Source organism: Polyergus mexicanus, unplaced genomic scaffold (genome assembly GCF_030449975.1).
Source record: "Polyergus mexicanus isolate NDT 795.1 unplaced genomic scaffold, iyPolMexi1.0 SCAF_8, whole genome shotgun sequence".
NCBI lineage: Eukaryota > Metazoa > Arthropoda > Insecta > Hymenoptera > Formicidae > Polyergus > Polyergus mexicanus.
Window position 1 is genome coordinate 8,299,571 of NW_027223328.1, and position 22,723 is coordinate 8,322,293.

General features: G+C 37.5%; 1 protein-coding gene across 8 annotated transcripts in view; it reads left to right on the forward strand.

Moving 5' to 3' along the window:
- LOC138935388 (multiple PDZ domain protein) overlaps positions 1 to 22,723 on the forward strand; it is a 90,795-nt gene that overhangs the window by 55,157 nt on the left and 12,915 nt on the right. For 6 of the 8 annotated variants that reach the window (XR_011447240.1, XR_011447239.1, XR_011447241.1 and 3 more), the window contains 6 exons: positions 6,809 to 6,911; positions 7,804 to 9,107; positions 9,211 to 9,806; positions 17,206 to 18,358; positions 20,052 to 20,156; positions 20,560 to 20,685. Coding sequence is in view for 5 of the 8 variants with exons in the window: in XM_070299896.1 (XP_070155997.1) it covers positions 6,809 to 6,911; positions 7,804 to 9,107; positions 9,211 to 9,806; positions 17,206 to 18,358; positions 20,052 to 20,156; positions 20,560 to 20,685 (3,387 nt within the window). In the remaining 3 variants the exon portion in view is untranslated. The remainder of the gene's footprint in view (positions 1 to 6,808; positions 6,912 to 7,803; positions 9,108 to 9,210; positions 9,807 to 17,205; positions 18,359 to 20,051; positions 20,157 to 20,559; positions 20,686 to 22,723) is intronic. The other 2 variants (XM_070299897.1, XM_070299898.1) reach the window with 2 other exon arrangements.

Sequence of the window (22,723 nt, forward strand, 5' to 3'; positions counted from 1 at the left end):
TTTTAGAATTTAAAATTACATATATCTTGAAATATGTAATTGTCTCTATAATCTCTCTCAATGTAAGAAACTAGTTGAATGATCTAAAAAAAAAAAAGCGCGACACACATACATTAATATTTCTTTTATATTATATAGACAGTTATAAACGATTCAGTCAGTATAATTGATAATCCTATGCTCTGCTCTTGTACAAAGTAATTGAGTCGTGATAGCTGACGAGTTTTCGATAGGTATCGTATTTTTATACGGTGAAAGACTCGGGAGGAAAGAGAACAGGAAAAAGAGAAAGAAAGGTCAGACATTTGGTAAACGTGAGAAGTATACAAATGTATATCTCCGTTTCGGCGTTGCCTCGTCAGCGCCAGAAAAGGAATGGAGAACGATAAAGATACGAGACAGGGAGAGAGAAAGAGATGAGAGAGACGGTACGAAAGAGAGATTTTCGGTAATAGCGCTCGCGGTGTTTACCCCCGCGGATGGGTTTATATTGCCGATCATCAAACTAAGTAAGTACAGAACAAAACGATTGTAATAGTGAATGAAAGTTGCCTGGTAGAGAGTAGCTGAACAAAACAACTTTTATTGCATACGACTGATTTCTCTCACATACTTCCAAATTCTTTCGAACTCACGAACACACACAATTGTACTAGTGATCTTTGTTTAGCAAGCTACAAATTCGTTTTGAAAGAAATTTTTTTTGCATATATATTAGATTATATTTGCCATTTGTCTCTTTGCAGTCGGGCGAGTAGATGAGAGAAAAAAAAAGAGTGATAATACGCGAAAGATATATATTTAGAGAAAATAGCTTTTCTCTCTAAACTAAAATATACACATATGGAGAGAAAAGAGATGATGTCAGAGATAAACGAATAGGAAATGCGAACGTGAAATATGAATGCGAGTGTGAAAGAGTGAGAGAAGAATGTTGAAATTAAAGAAAGGAAGAGACAAGTGGCGGAGAGTGAACGAGAGAAATTGAGATAAAAAAAAATTCGAGTATGAAAGGGAAAAAGCATGCGAGACAGAGAGAATGACTCAAGCCGGCGGCAAAGTGACTCGGGGGTGAGAGAATATAACAAAAAAAAAAAAAAAAAAAAAAAAAAAAACAAAGAAAAACAAAAAATGGAAAAGAAAAGATAAAAGAAATCGAGAAAGAACATATAACGAGGCAAGTAAAAGAATCAAGTTGAATGATATCTCTTAATATTACTCTTTTTTTTTGTTTCTTTTTTTTTTTCCGATTGTGTCGCCTTTTCCTTTTGATGTCTTCACAAACAATCTCTTTACAACAATTTTCAATCGAACTCTCCAAGTAAGCTCGTATTGTCAAACTTTTCGCCTTTTTGTAGAACTCTACTACCATTCCACTACTGTCTACTCACTGGCACCTTTCTTCACTATTATCAAGAGGCTCGTGTGGGGATCGATACGTACGTTTACTACTTATTCGCAACCTGTTTATACCTGAACTCTTCCGACCGTCTTCCCGATACTCGAACGGGGCGAACGGATGGTACATAATCCTCGATGTGGTAGCCGCTGGGATATCCGAGCCGCAAGTTACGTAATAAATCGATTCTCCTCCAGGCTTTCTTTTTTCTTCACCGCTTTAGAACGTGAAGCTCTTGTTATTATCTTTGAAAACCGCGTCTCGAAGGCACGCGAAAGTCACGATTATTATTTTTATTATGTCATTATTATTTTTATATGATTATATTTCATCGTTGTATTATTGTTATTATTTTCCTTTATTATTATTATTATTTATTATTATTATTATTATTATTATTATTATTATTATTATTATTATTATTATTATTATTATTATTACTATTGTTTCGATATGACGCTGTTGTTATCGTTGTTACTCTATTCCTTTCCTCACTGTATGCGTAGTGTCTGTTGCAAGCTTTATTTGCGCAGCTGCATAAGATGTTAACGCGAGATCTTCGCACATACGCCTAACAATAATCCGTAAAAGTTCTTCCGCTGGCGCAAATGCTAATTGCAATCTTAGAAATCCGGGATGCACGATCCGAATTTCTCCTTCGGTCCTTTCGTCCATTCTCGTTTGGATCAGATAGTCAAGTTTGATAGTTACTCTTGCAAGACAAGTAACCTTCTAGAGCTACTTAATGTGTTACAGCATGCTCGCAGTTTCATGTGCTTCAGCTAAATATTAAATGTAATTTAGTTTTCTCTAACGAATTCATACATACACAGACAAGTCCATATGTTGAAATAAATGTTAAGCGATTATAGTTTAAAATTGATAGATTATTTGAGACATTTGCTGAAAATATCCTACTCAGCTCTCTATCTAATTTGTTATCGCGTCTCTCGGGAACAGAGAGATTATACATTCCCGTTCTTCATCATGCGACAAATACAACATAATCCCATTGTAAATATAGCGTGAAAATTCTTTATCGTAAATTTTTTGTGGCTCAAAACATTGGCAATATAAAAAGTAAAAAATAAATATGAATAAAAATAATATGAAATATAGCGATTAGAGACACTGACAAATTTAATCCGAAATAAAATAAAAAGAAATATTTGCACGTTTGCAAAATTGGATGAATTACAAAAACATCGTTATTATTGGCTCATTAATAGCCAATTATTGCAAGAATAATTATGTACCTATGTACATATAAGTTACAGTTACAATAAAGCTTTGCGAGATCATACGCGAATCCTTGTCAAAGTTCGTTGATGTATTTTTAAAGAAAAACTGAGGGTGGGGGGGGGGGAGTTCGCGTAGGCTTTCAGACGCTCCCCTGTCACGGATGATGACGAAAGTTCACAATTTACGAATATACAATTCTCTACACGTTTATCGTAGCATATGGCAGTACGATGATTATTACGTAAGTCGCGCTTGTTCTTATCGAAGCACCTGCGCCAGGTGTATCTGTCATAACTGCGCTCTGTCATAATTTCTTTGCCCGCGTATCTCTCTTTCGCGCTATTATTCTTATTATCGCAAGATATAAGTTTTGCCTCTCCATATATTCTTCGGTGCTACCATCCGATTGTTGCCTGTAATAGACGCACATTCTGCAAACTCGAGTCGTTCGCTGGGAAAACGAGGTTCAGTTTAACTTTGAGTTTTATTGTACGAATATTTTTCTCACAAAACGTGAACTTTACGTTACTTTTGCAAAAGTTAGATAAATTGATCCATGTTTGTCAGTGATAGACATTTTATGATATTTTTTGAAAAAAAAAGATGATGGTTATCGTGTAACGTTATTGAGATGGCTAGATATGCACGTCACTTATAATTTTTAATTTTATATTTATATGTGATATATAAAAATATGTGAAACAAAAATTTCTTATACTTTTTCACATAATAATCGAACGTACTGGAATTACATTTTCTTTTCCCACATGTATATATATATATAATTTCTCTATGTAATTTTTATGTAAGACTTTTTATGTACAATACCATAGCAAATACACATAGCATAATCTTTGCATAATCTTTGCAACATTTATACATTTTGTATTACATGAATGTAAATTTGTCCTCTCTATTCCCATCGTGCGTTTCGTGTGACACATTAAGCGCACGTAAAATTAAATCTGTTCTTTTTAGAAACATTTTCTCTCTGACAGCATTCTCTTTCTCGTCTTTCCAAGATATGAGCATCCTTTTTGTTTTACATATATAGAATGAGAATACGAAAAAGATGCAACTGAAAAGAACAGAACCGTAATCACACATTAGCGCGCTTCATAGAATTTAGCGAGAATGCCGCGTGATAAAAATCTATTGTCGAAAATATCGTAAATTGTACGTCAATGTCCACACAAACACACGCGTCTCTCTAATTTCGATATTTCTGTTTTTATTTTTCAGAGCGAGGCATAAGCACCGAGGCGGATGAACATTTCCGATGCGAGTTATATATTTACCGCAGTTACCGACCAAAAAACCAAAACAGAATTAGAAAATAAAAGTTACCGTGATCAAGTACTATGTCTTCGTTTATGCCCATTTAATAATAATATTGATATTCAACAAAAAGAGAGGCAGAATAAGGAGCGACACTCGATGTACAATAATTTCACGCGGATGATTGAAAGAAAAAGAAACGAAATCGAATTGTCCCGTCCTCTCATTCTTTTATCCGAGATTTTTCCCCTTTTTGCCAATCTCCTGAGAGCTTAATGATTAATATACACATGATTAACATGATCGACATTCAATTGACATGTTTATTTTCTATTTTTACGTCAATGAAATATTTACTTGTTAAATAAGGAATTCTTATATACATCTCACTAAATCTCAAACATGGTTTTAAACAATTTTGACAATTTTCTATAATTTTTTTTTTCTCGGCCTTGTGGGTCATTCTTGATGTATTTGAAAATCATGATCGTTATAAAAAAATTGTATCATTAACTTTGTTACATTTTATCAGAAATATAGAAATGTACACTGAAATATCACCACATACAAATATTATTGAAATAATTTTTATAATATTTTATGTCTCATTTTCAAAAGATATCGTTTAATGAAATTACTATCTTATGATGATAAGGTCATTAATATTATTTATTATAGAAACTTTAAATAATTCCATTTTTGTGCAACGTATAATTTGTCATCTAGAATAAATCTACGTATAAATATTTGATGTTAATAATTCCGTTGTTCGAAATGTCGATGAGAATTAGAATCAGTTCATTTACTTGTTGGATAATTTTGTTGTTGCATTTTAGCAACACTTTATTATTTTCATAAGGACCATATAAGACTGTGTTAGAATAATATGGATGTTCCGTTACGCAACTGGTACTCAGCACGAATCCGTCATTGTTCGCGGCACTATCGCAAACTGCATGAAAGAGTTGGATGAAAATCTCACGGGATAGATATATCAAGTTCTATATTACATAGGTAAGTCTGTAATAATTCTCTCCAATAGGTTGCTTGCATAAAAACGCATATTATTTTCTATTGTAATATTAATTACTATAAGAGTAAAAATACTCTTATCGTTATGCGTCTCGATGAAATCGATCATTTTCCAGGCAAGACTTCTATGCGAGCGTGACGAATTGTATGACAAATTCTGTCTCTTGATTTATAAACGCTTGTGCAAAACGATTCTTATCTCAAAGCCTTTCCATCACTTTATTCGCGTGATTGGATAATAATTCCTTCATCACTTGAGCGAATTAATCGTCACTTGCTGATCGAATTACTTGATTGCCTTGAGTAGAAACGAAGCGGGCGGCAAAAGTGTTACGTAGCAATTAAAATTGAGAAATTGAAATTCACTCTTTCTATGAACGGGAATCTTTAAGGATATAATGTTAGCATATATTTGAAGACATACAATTATATTTTATCCTGTTTTATATATGTAATTTTTGTTCTGTTTCAATAACCTGCTGCAGAATGGTATCTTCTTATGAATGGTACTTTTTTCATTTGGTCAATAAACAAAAATCAAAACAAGATATATATTTTAAAACAGATAGACCTAATATTTTATAAACTTTGTGATAATATTCGATTTTTCACTTGTATATAAATTTTATATGAATATTTACGATGTTACGACAGAACGATCTTGCAACGTATTAAAATTAGCTTCTTATCGATACTTAATGAAATTATCTTACCGCACCTGACGATGCTTATTTTCGATCTAATTTAGTTAACTGCGCGTACAAATAGAAATGCAGTAAATCGTATCTTGTGATTCCAGCTAAGCCCTTTTCCAATGCCGCTTGTAATTGTTTAATCGATACTTCGTTCCCGATATTGACAACGAGTTATTTTGATATCTGTATACTTTGTTATCCTCGATGTTGGCTGGATTGCATTCTTGAATCTCTCTACGTATATTTAATAAATTGTTTCTTCTCGTCATTATAGAGCGGGAATCGCAGACGCTTATATACGATCAAGGGTTGCATCGTCGACGTTCGCGGACTTCTAGACAATCCTATTTGTATGAAACTATTTCCTTAACTGGATTATCGGTAACGAAGAGATTACGAAGCAAACGTATTGCTTAAGTAACGCTTATATAGACATATACCCGCGGCGACTTGTCTTATTTTTCCCCCAGACAACTGAGTTTGGATAACGCGATAAGCGCAGAATTCGCACGATTATTGATTCTCGCGATGACTTGTCATGTTATTTGCATTTGTATTTGTTACAGTACATTTCTCTCTTTGCAATACGTTTAAATCCGAGCATGTGATACGCTTATTACCAAATTAATTTTATATAGATCAAAATTTGCGGACGCATATATATAATATGTACATAAGAGAGTGAGAGAAAGACAGAAAGAGAGAGAAGAGAGAGAGAGAGAGAGAGAGAGAGAGAGAGAGAGAGAGAGAGAGATTGCATTAACATATTAATGCAATTTGAAAGTGTAGAAATAAAATTATGCTGTTTCAATATCAATTACGGTTATATCAATTGAAATTTTATATTATATGTATTATTGCAGATATATACTTGCATAAATCTTTATAATCCTTATCAGACAATTATATGTACTTGTATAAAAATATTAGAGTCACACAATCTATTGAATTGTGAATAAAAAATATATCAACTCTTGCGCCATCTCAATTATAATTCGCGCTTTAATCGATATGAAAAAATTGTAAATTCTTTTTTAAGTATTCGTAAGCTAGCTCTTCCATCAAACGTAAAAATTAATGCGAAATCGTAGAATCGATCATTTATATCAATTGTTTAACTCCTGTCTCTTTTGCTCATTTTCTACGCTACTCATTTCTATAGCAGAAGGTGACACCGAAGATGAAACGGAGCAAAAGTTTTCCCAATGAGAGCGAGACGACCGACCGCGTAGCAGAGCTCGAGGACCTGCTTTCCTCGAGATCAGGTACATCTTGATTTAATGAATTTTAAAAACATGCTTTGTGCGAAGCGAAAATTCATATTAATTATAATAAAGCTGATAAAAATTTAAAATATCTGCACGATAATTAATACTTTCTTATGGCATCAAGTTTATAATTAAGAGTTTTAGCGAAATCGAATAAAAGGCAATTTGTATAATGAGCATGAAATTATATTTGCAAATTAATTATATTAAGTTATCTATGTTACTTTAACAATCGATCACACTGTTTTACAATACTACGGTGTAAGCTCGTATATTTATTATCGATCGCGGCAATGTTACATTGTTTCAAAAGGAGAGAAAGATAAAGTCATATAGATACACTCCATTCAATAACGAGTACATTCCCGAATACATGTTTCGAGAGAGTTTCGGATATTGCTATTGTCTTGGAACGAAGATACGTCACGCCTTGTTTCGCGAGATACTATGATGTGATTTCCATACGAGCCCCACCCTTCCTTTCTCTGACAGTAACGAGATCTCCTTCCACGTTGTACCTGAAAATATATTGTACCGTGGCAATTTGCCATTACCATTTAAGTCTAATATACGAAACCATTGATTTTGATCTTGCAATTAGACGAACTTCCTTTAGAGGTGCCATACAAAAGCGCACTGCGCTTTACATTGCGTGTTAACATGCGATATCTTTCCGCGCGCAAACTCTCTCCCTATCTGAATAGTAAAATTATGCGGAACGACTTATCCTCGTCGACGATGAAGATCGAGAAATTTCTCAAAAACGATTAATCGGAAGATCCGCGTAACTTAGATTATCACATAAGTGCATCAATAAAAATTGTGTTGAGTGTGTTAAAAAAATATATTGCTACAAACGATATTCATGAAGATTATTTGTCGGTTATAGGTTTGACTGAAACGTCAATAAACAAACCGGAGGTCGACGAAGATGAGGAGGAAGAGGAGGACCACTGGAAGGATGCCTCTCCAGTGACGCCGATTTGTAGTCCGGCACGGCCACCCCCTTTAGGAAAGCTTCGTCATCGGGACAAACAATCACCGACTAGATACGTCGACATCGATAACGACGTCGAAATCATTCACGAGTTCTATCCCACCACATCCAAAACGATGCACGAAGAGACGAGCATCGTGTCATACGGTGGCACGATAATCGTGGAAACCACGAGGATACCCAGACACACCAAAGATGTAGCACCGAGAATGGAGAAGGTAGCGCCGAAAGTGAAATTAAAGAAGCAATCGTCTCTGGAGTTAAAATCGTCCCGCGTACCTTCCGTTCCGGAGGAACCACTTTCCAGCGCAGAGGAAGCGTCCAGGATCGCTGCGACTACAAAATCTCAGCGAGAAGCAGACGAGGAACGCAAGAAGACCTTGAAGCGTCACAGCAGCGTGGATTCCGAGGGACGTACGTCAACGTCGAGGGAGACGCTGGAAAAGTCGGACACGTCGTCGGAAAAGGGTGCTCGGAAAAAAGTATTCACGAAAAAAGAAGACGGTAGGAAGCGATCGAGAAAATTGGGAAGAAGATCTGCCAAAACCGAACAAAAATTAGAAGAAGATTCAGAGCGGAATTTGGAATCGCTAGAGAACGAAGAGTTGAAGAGAAAGGACGGGGAGGCTTATCGGCGATCGAGGGAAGAGAGAAAGAGCCTGAAGGAGCAGGAGTGTATCGAGAGGGTGACAGAATTCTTAACGAGACACAGTATACCGACTTATTCTGACATGAGCGTTAATCTCGAAACGATGGAAACCTCGGTTCCTGAAAACGTAGACGAGCAACGAGTCAAACGTCCATCAGTTATTAGCAAAGATGGGGAGATTGTGAGCCCCTCAACGACAGTCGAACCGTCCATCGTGTCTACAAAAAGAAAAGGGAGCCTGAAATGTGTACCTGAAACTACGAAAGAGACGAAGGATTTTCTAGAGGACTCAAGAGTGAAGGACACTGAAGGATCTTTGGAGAGCAAGAAGCAGCGGTCAATCTTGGAACGTACCTCGGCAGTCGTTGCGGACGTTCAACAAATCGAACCAGCCGTTCAAAAGCCTGTAAAACGACCCAGCTCGATGAGAAAAAGAAGAGACTCTTTTTCCAGAGAGTCCTCGAGAGAATCGTTGTTGGAAGAGAAGAAGGGTGTCAGGATTCAAGAAGACGTTCAGAAGATATTTTTCGAGGATACGAGTGAGCAAGTAAGTGAATATCCTATCGTTTTCTAAATAAATTTGTTTCACTTTAGCTATTTTGATTTTGACAAGCAAGTAATTTCCGCTTGTTTTTTTTTTTTTGTGCTAGGTCGATTTGTTGCCGGAAGTCCAGCTAGTGACCGCCAGAATCATCACTGCTGAAGAGGCATCCGCGCTTCGCTTCGAAGAGGCAGTTACAAGAATCGAGATACATTCGCCGCCGGAAGTAGCCATCGTTGCCGAAACAGTTAAAACGAAATTGACGCGAGCACCGTCACCGGAAATTGTCGACGTGTCTTCGTTGCAGCTACCCGCATTGGCGAAATCGACTTCGGAGAGCACTTTGGCGGAAAATAAGCCCGACGCCAACGAGGATCACAAAGTCTCCGTGAGAAACCTGAAACCGGAGATCCTTTTGGATTTGTCCAAGGTCTCCGATAACGGCGAGGAGATCGAGGAGACGGTCGAGGGCGACAGGGATATCAAGGAGAGGCGACTCAGCAGAACCGGAAGCGAAGGCTCCAAGAGATTGATCAAGAGCCAAAAGCGGGAACAGTTTCCTTTCAAGATTAGCAGTCTCGCGCAGCCAGACAGACCGGAGCTGACGATTCTACACGAAGGTCCGATAGAGAAAACGGCAAGTGTCGGAGATATTACAGGGAAGATCGCAACGGAAGACGCGAAGAAAGATGACAGTATTACGAGGTAAGAGTCTTCCTGGTTTTTTACAATAATTTCGCAGAGTCGGTAAACTCGTTTGCGATATTATACACGTGCGTATGTAGAATTAAATATTTTATATATATTTATTCTTTTTTAAAATATAAAAGAAACTATCAGCTCTCTGATATTTTTATTTCAATATAGGAATTTGCTTAATATTAATCATAAAAAAATTATCACGTATATAATATTAAAAATAAAAAATAGATAAACGATTCTACTGGAGGTACCGAGCAACATCTAATGATATGGAAAATTAGTTGTGATCTTGTCACGCGTTGCTGCTCGTATAATTCTTTATCGTCGAGGAGAATATTTTGCACATTATACGAAAGTTAAAAAAAAAATCTCTCATCTTATTAAATGTTTAATGATTATATATCAAGAGGAAGTTTCAACGATTACGCGATTACGGAACGATGATCGATCGATGCGGTCGTGTAGCGCAGAAAGAAGCACAAACAATTTTTTGTTTGCAGTACCGCAAATGTGCACGATCTGTCGATCGAATTATAAGTTCGAGCGGACGTCGTCGTCCGAAGGCTTCGAACGCCGATTTGCAAACAATATTGTTTACCTCCGCAGTTTGTCGCACCCGATTAGGATTGGATTATACGCATGGCCACAGAAACCCCGATATGCTCCGTACAATTTACTGGAAATCTAGGTCGTCGTTAAAATACATCGAGGAATACTTGGCGTATAGAAAATTCTGCCTCGTTGAAAAATTAATCATAATATGTCAGCGCATGATTTTGGATCGATACCGACGAATATTCGAGGCGCGAGAGATGGATATTCGAAAAAATCATAAGTCATAGTTCTGCGATGAGAAACTATTCATTTTTCATTCATAACTTTTGTAAGATATATATTAACAAACAGAAATAGTACGATCTCTCGATTACATGTTCGAACATAAATATCAGATTCCTCACAAAGCCATTCAAAGCATATACAATTTGAAAAAAGCTAAATTATTTTAGGCTCATATAAAGGTAACTTACGCTCATACTGTAATCGAATCGCTAAAGAATGTAGTAAATAAGTTTGCATTTTAATCTGTTTAAAAATTTTGCTTTTCAGTTAATTTAATAATGTTCTCTCTCTACTCTGTTATTTCGAGAGTAGTTTGAGTGTTTCATTTTTAATTAATCGAGGGATAAAACGCAACTGTGAAACAAAAATGTCTTTCCTTAAATCTCTGGCTTTCTGCTTTCCCTCTGTATTGCTCTTTTTCTTGAAACTTTTTCGCCGCCATTTATATTAACAGTGCTACAAGCTTTTTGTAAGATTGTGAGTGTTACACCCACGTAGAAAAGCACTTACTGCGGAGTGCTATTTTTTTTTTTTTATAGGACGCTCGGATTCATATTGGAATTTCACGCAGCGCATGCGATGTTACAGTCCAAAGTACGATGCAATATTTATTTTTCCTTCGCATGCCTGAAATAGTACAGTAGTTTTTGCTCATCGAACAGATTCACCCGTTTTGTCGCGCAGCAGATTTTTACATTTTGCAGCTACACTATAATTACTCTCTAATGATGACATAATTAAATAATATAATTAATACAACATAATTTGTTAAAAGCTATATTCACCTACATTAAAATACAATATTAAATACAATATGCAATTTTATTGACATATCCGATAAAAAGATTAATATTTTCATTGATTTATGTCTATTATCGCACTGCTATGTTTGAGAAATAAGTTTAATTTTAAATAATTGATTATATAAATTGTGAAATAACAAGAAAAAGTTGAAAAAAATCGAGTCCTTTACGATAGACGAAGCCGAGTGGGCGACGAAAAGCAGAATAAACGGAATATTAATATAAATAGTGGAAAAGAGTGCAAAAAAAACCGATATTGCATAGCGAAATATAGAGACGGATAACCGGAATCAGCCAATGTCGATCACGAAGTGATACAACACGCGATAGGAAGGCCAGAAGCGCAGCAAAAGCGCAGAGTGATGTAGTTATAAGATGCTGGGAAAGAGAGACGAATAAAGATTGCGATGTAACAAGCGGAGAGGAGCGAAAAAAAAAATTAATATGTGTTCGTGCGTTTGCGTCGCGAGACGAAGAAGAACGACCTCGGCTCGCGAGCTGGAGAAAAACAGAGATAGACGCATGGATACGATGCGTTTGGACAGAAAGCGCCGGATATAATATGCAGAAGTTGCGGAGCAGAAAAAGACGGAGGCACAGCCTCTCCGAGACACGCGGGATTATGCGCTGGAAGAAAAATAGGAAGGGATAAAGGTGTTCTCGTTACAAAGAAGCAGAATTATGGAAGGGAAAAAAAAGAGCGAAAACGTGCGAGCGAAATAAAGATTCGCGGAATTGCCGGTGGCCATAGAAAGATAAAGTTTAAAGATGCAGAGAAGTCAAAGTAAGGGAAAGACGGAAACCTTGGCAATTAAAAGGGGAACGTGATATAGCGAGAGCGAAGCGACTGATTGGGCGCATACAGAAAGATAGGTGTATAAGGAAAATTGACAGATAGTTTAGAATTTTCGGCGTAAACGAGTCGCGTAAAATATACGAAAAATATCGAGGATGTATGTATGAACGTACAAACAAAATCGCATATTTAGAATAATGGGAATTAAGTCACATTATTTTTTTATCGATTGGTGAAGGAACAAAAAATATTTTTCAATTAATCTCATATATGTTAACTTTTATAAAATTTTAACTTTGAACCTAATTACATCTTAAGATCTGTGATGTATTGAAAGTTAAAATTGCAAAAGTTTCTACGGCGAAAAAATGTGCGGTGAATTTTGACCTACAAAAGCATCGTTCAACTTTCGACGGAAAACATCGTTAAATATTGAGCCAGTGTAAAATCAGCGTGAATATATGAACGCCTGTATGAATATGAATGTTTGAATTTACAATATATATATATATATGTATATATACGAACATGTTATTTTCCATCAGTTAACGGACAACTAGTGTCAATTGTATGACGTCATTTTCGCTGGTCAATTAAGCTTTTCGTCGACACTTTAATTACATTTGTGGCAGTAACAATAGCTCTAGGTCTCATCCGTATCAATATTTAGAGAGTTTTGACGTTACTCTAACATTACTCCATGTTATTTTCTGCATACGTAATAAAGATTAATATTTCTTACGTAAGTCTTGGCAATTATCCGTTAGTTTAAATTTCATTAAATATTTTCTCGACGAGAAAATGTCAGAAGCAGAAGCTGATGGTAATTTCGAATCTATGGAGTAGCAATATTCGGTGCGAAAAGGATACGATTATGAGGAAAGATATCAGAGGGAAAGAGAGCAACGGCTTTTACTGCGCTTGTATTCGCGTACACAAAGAATTTGTACGCAGAATAAGATCGCATGCAAAGACAATACATTTGTGCGTAAAAGTTCCTTCATGAACAATGCTTTTATTATACACGTGTATATTAAAGCCGCACATGCGCGTGCTTATGTACGTATATTGCATACATCTACGCGAAACTTATACAAAGACTGCAATTTACCATTCTAATTAAGCGCCGAGACAATCTTAATCTTCGTAACATTGTTACTGGTACCGTTTGTTAATAACGTTGCATTGTGTACATTCAGCATAGTTACGTAATAATCACTTTTCACCGAATTGATTAGCCATTGATTACAAACAAAAAGCTTGTGATAAGATATAATGATATTTTATTACATAATTATTATAAAATAATTATTATCGAACTGGCCAGCAAGAATATTATATCATTTGCAGTCGCTTGATTTTCTCAAAAGTCAGATAATTTTTATATAAGTAAAAACAATAATAATTTTTACATAAATTAAAATAATAATAATAATTTTCATATAAAAGTAAAAATAACAATAATCTTCGTATAAGTTAAAATGAATCATTTTTCTTTCGCTCGTATAATAATTTAGATTACAGACGCTTTAGATTAAGGATATTTAGTTAAGGATATTTTCGGTCTCCACGTAGAATTTAAATACATACCAAAGTTTCGAGAAAATTCGTACCGTACGACTATGAAACCGTACCGTCACTTATCGAAAATTGGCTCGACCGATACCGAGCTGTTCAAATTACTTCTTGGACTACATACGCCCACACGTACACACGCGCGCATATTGTATGCACGTAATACACGCGCCCACACGTGAATTTCCGAGCACGTACGTTACATACATCAACATTGTACGTTCTGGCGAGTGTATGTGTGTACAAGCGTGATCATCAAGATACACATTTACATCTGTACACGCGAATATATATATATATATATATATATATATATATATATATATATATACAATATATAGATGAATGCAATATATATATGTGTTTGCAAATACATGCACATCTTCCGATTTTGTCCAACTTCTCCGCATCTACGAATCTTCAATCGTGCCAGCCACATGTGTATGTGTATGTACATTCAACGAAACATCTATGTACATTTTCATTTGTCACTTCTTATATATAGTACGTTACAGGCACGTGTATATATTCTCACGTTTATGTCCGCTATGCATGTCCACTCCTTCCTTTGCAATTGAGTAGAAACTGTCTCCATATGACTTCTTTATTTGTAAGCTACGCATACGGTGTCCCGAGAAGATTCGTAACAATAATAAGGCGGTATTGTTATACATTGAAATGTCGAGAAGATAATTCTTTCTTTAACGGAACTTAATCTCTAATCGCGGAGTTATTTAACGTTGGGAATTAAAGAATTTTAACGAGTTAAAATTTCTGCAGACGAAAACTTTTCTTTAGACTCTTTGATTCTTTTGAAGTAGATTATATACCGGCAAAGTCTTTTAAATTGAAGACTAATTGAAATATTCAGGGTAGTTGCAAGTATGAGAGAAAAAAATCTTCTTTAATTCTTGACACACATAAATACGCAATTTAAAATTATGCTAATCTTTCGATTCGCAAATTACACGATTTTTGACATCTATTTATTTCCCTATGCACGTATGAACTTCACCACCTCACATTTAATTCTTGTGGCATAATTTTCAATGTTAAATAAAAATATATGAATAAATTCATAATCTTTCTAAACGTATGTGTCAAATTCCATAAAAGGCAAATACATCTACGCTATCGTTATATAAATTTTTCAGGATACCTTGTATGTAAACTAGACATACGACCTAAGTCCATACATATGAATGGCCAGCACGCATATCTCGTGCATATATATATATATATATATATATATATATGTACATACACAGAGTAACGCGCGCGCGCACGGGACAGTCTCTTCTCGCATAGAGTACTCTCGCGCCTTCTCCGGCAGTCTGCGTGCGTCCACGCTCGGTACGTTATCGTGGTTGCGTTTGCGCGCTCTTGCGCACACACGCGTACGCGCGCGTGTGTGTGTGTGTCTTGTTTATTAGATCAGAGGAAGCCAGTTTGCAGTGACGCACACGGAGTGCTGAAGACACGGCAGTGAACACCTTGGCTTTCCTCGAGGCGTAACGCGAGGAGCGAGCACGAGGTTCTCTCGCGATCGTAGTTCTTTTCGCTCGACTGCTCACCCTTTTCGCTCTCACCCTCGAGCAGAGGGTCTAACGATGTCTCGTCAAATGAACAAATGAGTTGTCGCTGTTTGCGAGACCAGACGTTCAAACCGGAAGTGAGCGTTTCGTCCGTGACATCGTCTCGCTTGGATAATGGAAGTTGGAGTACCTTGCGTAAGCATCGATCTTTTCGTTTGCCGCTGAATAAGTTGGCTCGTCAATGTAAAAAGAAAATAATCGACCTTGGAGAATTTCAAAAGCCACCGCGATTGATAAATGTGTGTGTCGCGAGGTGCCCGCAACTTCCTCTCATATCCAACTACGAGAGCAACTAAAATTATTTCATAGTTTATATTAGGATATGTCGACACATGCTTAGTTATGCGCGCGTGGCGAATTTCTCTGTGTATTCTGTAGAAAACTCGTATATATGTACAATAATTACGTCCGCGCGTAATCTAAAATAAATTACATGTCTCTCGTGTGGGATTAAAAATGATTAGAGGGAAGAAGCAATTAATGCAAAGAATATCGCTAAATTTAAAGCGGATGCTTTTTACGTCGCGAAAACCTAAATTGACTCGATACAATAAATACGTTCGCGTGTAATCTAAAATAAATTAGATATCTCTCGTGTGCGATTAGAAATGATTAGAGGGAAGAAGCAATTAATGCAAAGAATATCGCTAAATTCAATATGAAAAATATCCGAGTTGACTCGACGCAACGGTTGCCGTTGTAAATATTTCATTGCTATTAAATATTTACCAACCAGACACGTTTATACAGCAGAAGAAGCTTGAATATTGAGTACGATTTTATATCAATAACAGATACGAGACGATAAATCCAAGCGGTTCCTGACAGGGGAGAAAATTCTTTAGAATATTTTTTCAGTCCGGAGATATCATAACCATTCGAATAGAAGGAATTTTCTGCTAAAAGCAAACACACAGTGGTAGATTCGTCACGTTCCCGCGCGGAGATTTATACCGTTCACGTGTATACATATCGAAAATGTGCACACGTTCCGCATCGAAAATATCGCTCCTACACACGCGACCAATAAACCCATCTGTGTGTCATCCTCCGTTATACGCTTTCCGTTATATTAATTCTCATTTCAATCGCACGCTACGAGAGAGATATCGCAGAAAAAGACAATACCGTGGCATAAAATTTTCATGCTCTAATTATTTATTTCGCGAAGATAAAAAAAGATTATTAAAACAGAAAGGTTTTATAAATCCGCGGTTCAATATCCCTCGCATTTTTCATAATTTGTATTCATTATATTAATTATAACAATCATATTAATTGTGCAAGTTTGTGCAAATGTATTTAAATCAATTAAAGATCCGTGTGTTTAATATATATTATTTACTTTTCTAAATCATCCGCAATTTTAGCGAGAATTTATATATTTATTTCTGATTCGAACCAATCATTATACATTTTTACCCGTGAATCACGAAGAATTTCAACGACGAGATAATCTTAATTCGATTTAGGTATCACGAAAAAAACATAATTTTAAGGCGAAGCAATTGTTTCTATTTTTATCTATCGTGGGCAAGTGTTCGACAGTATCGAATAACGTCAGTTTTTTTTTTTATATTAGTAACCGATTATATAACAAACGGTTCAATTGTTAATTAAAGAAACCAATTGCGATTGAACTCGGTCGCATTTTCGTTGCAACAACATGATTCATTTATCGCCGCGACGGCCTCGTGTCGGCAATTTCTGCCGCGTTGTTGAACACGAAGCCGTCGACTGATCGCGTGACCGCGTGCTTCCGTTCTGACCTCTGGTTTTCCTCGTTTCTCAAGCGTCCAAGTTCGACGTGAATCCAAGGATCTCCAAGAATCAGTCGTCGTTCCGAAGGACCTCGCAATTCCCCCGAGCGAAGTTGCGACTCCAACCCAGGATCTTCAAAGAGAAAAGGAACAAGAGGAATCATCGTCGCGACAAGAGACAAAGGAGGACATAAAGGAGTCTCGCGATTATGGACAGACATCTTCGAGGGAGAAACGATCGCCGTTGTTGGAAGAATTAGTCTGTAAGCACGAGGAGGACAATTTGATCTGCAAGGAGCACTCTTTGGAATATCAGAGCCAGACGCTCGAGAGCCAATCGGATCACCTGTTCCACGAGGTGATCACTTCCTCCTTGGAGGACCTATTAAAAACAGTCCCCGAGAGTTGGACCCGCGAGGTGTACGAGGAGAGCCTCGACGAGGTCGAGCATAACTTCAAGGAAACACAGTATTCGCCTAAGGAGAAACGCGACGTGCAGACTCAGACCGTGCAGGAATCGAAAGGCACGCAGTGCAGTCCCGAGCAAAGTGTGACGACTCCCTGTGACGAGGAACCGCCTAGTATCAGCCCCTTCCACGTCAGTCGCAAATACTTTCAAAGCCCGAGACGAGAAGTGCAGACGCAGACTCAGGGCGATAACAAGAGCGTCCAGTGTTCGTTGGACAATTTGGGTGATCTCGCCAACGTCGCCGCGAGCAGCCCCATTAGATCGGATCAAACGCAAGAGTCGAAAAGCGTCCAGTGCATCCCGGAGGACCTCTCCGTGAAATCGTTCGACAGATCGAGATCCTCCTCTCGGGAGGACGTCCTGCGCAGTCCGCGGCGCGAGGTCGAGGTACAGACTTATCAAGAGTCGAAGGCAATCCAATGCAGCGACGACGAGCTGTTCGAGGCTGATCACAGCACCGATCGTTCGGATCGCCCGCATCATAGCAGACCGGCCAGCTCGACGTCCAGGAAGACCGAGAGCTCGCCCTCGTCGAGTTCGAGTTCGCCGCGCAAGTTCCCGACAGTCGTCTTCGTGGAGGGCAAGGGGGTCATGACCGTCACGCATAGGGAGCGCGATGGCGACGTCACCTGGTCGAAGCACTGGGGTCCCGAAAGACTGGTGGAGATATATAGGGAACCGAAAACCAGCTTAGGACTCAGCATCGTTGGCGGGAAGGTAGGATGTAATCCAGTAATATATTTGACATCGCGCGACACATTTCACTATGTCATTTTTTCACGATAAAACTTGATAAAGGGGGAGAACATAAATTAATTTTCTTACGAGAGATATTTAACCTTATTTAAAATGTAATATATTCATAAAATGAATATATATTACATTTTAAATAAAACATTAAATATAAGATATACCAATTTAAATAAGATATTTTTATTTTATGTATATATTATATTTTAAATAAGACTCTTTATTAATGTTTTTAAGGTAAGTTTTTTTTCCTTATTAATGCTGATTACAATTCATTATTTTCAAACTTTTATCTCCAGCCCGATCTAGCTATATTAATTTATTATTTCGAGTTGCGCTCGCGCTATTATAAGTACAAGATTGATCTCGGATTTATAACACATACACATACATAGTTGCAAGATTAATTTTTACTAATTTCAGTGATTCGATCGATGCTGATAATTCTGAATTATTGCCAGTTTACACACGCGGTCGTGTCGGGCTACAATTTTTCGTATCTCTTTTATTAGCGCGCACGAATATAGCTGAGAATATGGATGAAGGTTGATTCGCCGATATTGCCGCGGTATTTTATAGCTCGCCTTTAAAATTGGGAATGTTACGACGGCTATCGAGACATTTGGACAGAGTTAGCGAAGTAGGTCGAATCTATTCGATGGTTGTTAGGTAAAACAGATGGCTCGATGGATCTCTATTTCGCGCACATCGGATGACTTGTGACCTAATAATTCAATCCAATAATTAATGTAAGATCTTATTAAAACCGATACGTATGCATGTTGAAGATTTTGATTAGATGTTTCACAGATTTTACGCGATTTTGCGATAATAAATTCGCGACGCGAGGTTAAAAGCTTCTATTAATCGAAATATCGAGAATGTGTCGATCGACAAATTTAATCAATGGACTCTTTATCGATATACATCGAGTCGCTAATGTCATCCCGCGATGCATATCGTATGCACGACATCCGCACTAACGCCGGTACACTTTCCTGACATTAAGTCGACAAGATGACGTAATAGGATCATCGGCTTTGGTTTTGGCAATCTCTCTCCTTCCCCTTCCGTTGCCTTGAAAGCTCTTCGGAATTACATCTCAGACAAGCCATCGGAATATCGCGCATTATTTGGATAATGCAACTCTGTATCCAATTAAATCGCATAGTTATTTTCCCCTTCTGGATAATTGATATTATGCGCGCGCGCGATTATAATTCATAGATAACAATGCAACAATCGCAGGCTATAACTCGTTACTAATTAAATACCGATACGTTTGTTTCTTTACACGGGAATGCAATCGATTATCCGACGTATTCACTGAATTGTGGTGTCGAATAATTGCTTTAATTCGATTAATGCTTGTTGACGATGCGGCGATAAAGCGATGAAAATAAATGATCGGGGGAAATTGGAACGGGAAGGATATCGGATCGGAAATCACGGGGGCTTCTGCCTCAAATATCTCGGTGCTCGCCAACGACGCGGTTCCCGGAGTTAACGAAGTCGGAGACCAGCGTGACGCTTGCACAGAGCAGACCCTGATTAAATTCAACTACGCTTAATCTGTGTGAATCGACCAATCACGGTGCTCCGTTGATTACGCTCCGTTTAGCGGGACATTAAGTAAACGACAATCGATTTCTCATTTCAGGTCGATCTACACAACGGCAGCTCCAGTAAGTCCCAGAATATCTCCGGGATATTCATAAAGAACGTGCTGCCAAACAGTCCGGCCGGTAGAACCGGCGGTCTCAAGGTAACGCGGTTTTTCCTCGAACACATTTTGCCGTCAATCGCAAAAATCGTATTTTTCCATCTGGGCGATTATATCGGAAAAATAAAATACAGCGAGAAAAAAGCGTGAATTGCTATTTTTGTGATATTTTAATTGAGATTTTATCATGTCGACAATATATACTTTTCTACGTGAAATTGGTGCGTTTTAATCAATAAAAGTTAAAAAGGATTGTAACTTTGATTTAGAAATTATCACAATATTTTAATTTATTATCTTTGTATAATTATTAGCGCGTATATTTATATCGCGTTCCTTCCTTCGCGATATTAAGCGAAATTAAGCGATATTAAGATTCAACGTTCGTGTGCCATGAGATTGGCCATGCTCGGATTTAATTTGCCCTCTCACACGATGCTTTCAGATCGGAGATAGAATAATTGAGGTGGACGGCGTGGATCTGCGGCACAGTACGCACGAGCGTGCGGTGGAAGTTATACAAGCCGCCGGAAATCCTGTTTGCCTCGTCGTCCAGTCCTTGGTGCATCTGGTGAGATTTTGGTCACGACCAGGAATATCGAATATATTTTCTCTCGCTTCGTCCGAGAATCTATTAACCAAAACTTAACCGGTCGCGAAACGAAAAAAAAAACGCTGCTCTCTACAATCACGCTTTCATTACATATTTACAAATAATTTCCTATTGTGTTGCGTATTCATCTTTTCCGTTGCACTTGACCGTTAAAATGTCGTAACAATGACAAATTTGATATTGAAAGCAGTATAAATCGTTTGTGACGACAACAATTGCGATTTTTACGAGAAAAACGACTAACGGGAATAAATTCTTTTAAAATTCACAGCCCGTCACTAGTACCACAAGTCTTGCGTTATGTACCTATTAAAACTAATCGTGAGCTTTATTCCGGCTCGCGAAAAAGTATATATTGTATATTCCTGAGGGAAATAAATTCACAACGCGCGGCGTAAGTCCTTTACGGCCGTTTTGAAATTTATGACATTGCTTTATTCTAGTAACTATTGTACATTTACACGTCGTTTTACAGTTTGCAACTTTTCATCCAATCTTTTCTTTTTTCTTTTTATGCTCCGTAATCCGCAAGAATAATTTAAGATACGGTCGATATGCATTTTCCATCGATCAAAGAACTTGTTTACATTTAATTTAATTGACAATAATAAGTGATAAAAATTATTACTTGCCGGTTTAAGCTACACTCGACAGTCAAATCTCCCTTGAAAATTCTTGTAACAAGTATTACGCATTGGCGTATCAAAAGAGTTTGAATACGCAAATTTAAACAAACTTCTAATTTAACAATTTACAATTAATACTTTGCACACTTTAATCTACATATTAATTATTATATATAACATTCTGTTCGCGTTTAACGACAGTCTACGCGCGAATGAAAAGCCACATTTGTGCACCTTAACGAGGTCACCATTATAAATCTCTCTCTCTCTCTCTCTGCGCACTGTTGAATTAAGTCGATTCGCAAGATACAAAAGTTTTACCTTGCAATTAACCTTGTATAAACGATCGATTCCGGTACGTTACCGTGGTCTCATAGAGGACGAAATTGAACTACGTAATGTCACCGAATTGCGACGGCCGTTCTGCCTCTAAAGCACCGCCGATAGACGCATTTGGCGAAATTGGATGCAGGCAATAGTTGAGGATGCAAGTGTGCAGTGATACGCGAGGGAAACTTGGCATAGGGAACGCAACGCAAACAATTCTCTCGACCAACGACTTTTATCATCCTTCTACGCGAGTTTTATCCAGTCAATCGCGGATGTTTACAACGTCGAGCTTGTTGAAACGCACTCGTAGTTCGAGAGCTTTCGCCGAGAAGAAAGTTCTCGATATCATTTATATGGAATCCTAAGCTCGGAGAAAGCTCGAGGTAACGTTACGTGACGTCGATATAAATTTAATATCCACACTGTTTTCCGAATGCGTTTATACGTGTATACGTTCTGTCGTCTTACAGCACGGAGACGCGTGAACGCAGATTTTGCTCTTGCGGTGGACGACGATAAACTCGTAGCGTACTTGAAGAGTCTCTTGAGCTCGTAATCTCTCGACGTTAAAATTTATGTACTTTATATCTGTTCTGACTTTAACGATTTTTGTGCATGTAGTATAGACCGTGTTTCCCGGAACTAAAAATTCGCGAGCATTCAATACATATATTCGGCAGTGTATCGATGAGTCTTATAATTCCCTGCTCGTGGATGGTTACGATCAACAGCCGCGTTATTTTCGGCTCTACCGAAGAGCACGACCTATTTTTTTTTTTTTTTTTTTTTTTATGTTTCAAAGTTAGCTTGAAATAAAGCGGCCGAATACATTTCTTCTTGATTCGTATTGTGTTAAATGTCGCTTCGACACAGGTGTCAACCGTGACACTTGTTTGTCATAGCCGCAGCAGTTGGTTTCGCTACAATTGACCGTTCTCTGAAAACGGCATCAACTTCCTCTAATTTCAATCGGGTGCATTCTCTCAAAACCATCGATGCAGGCAGAATGGCGATGTCGAGATATGTACACGCTCGTGAAC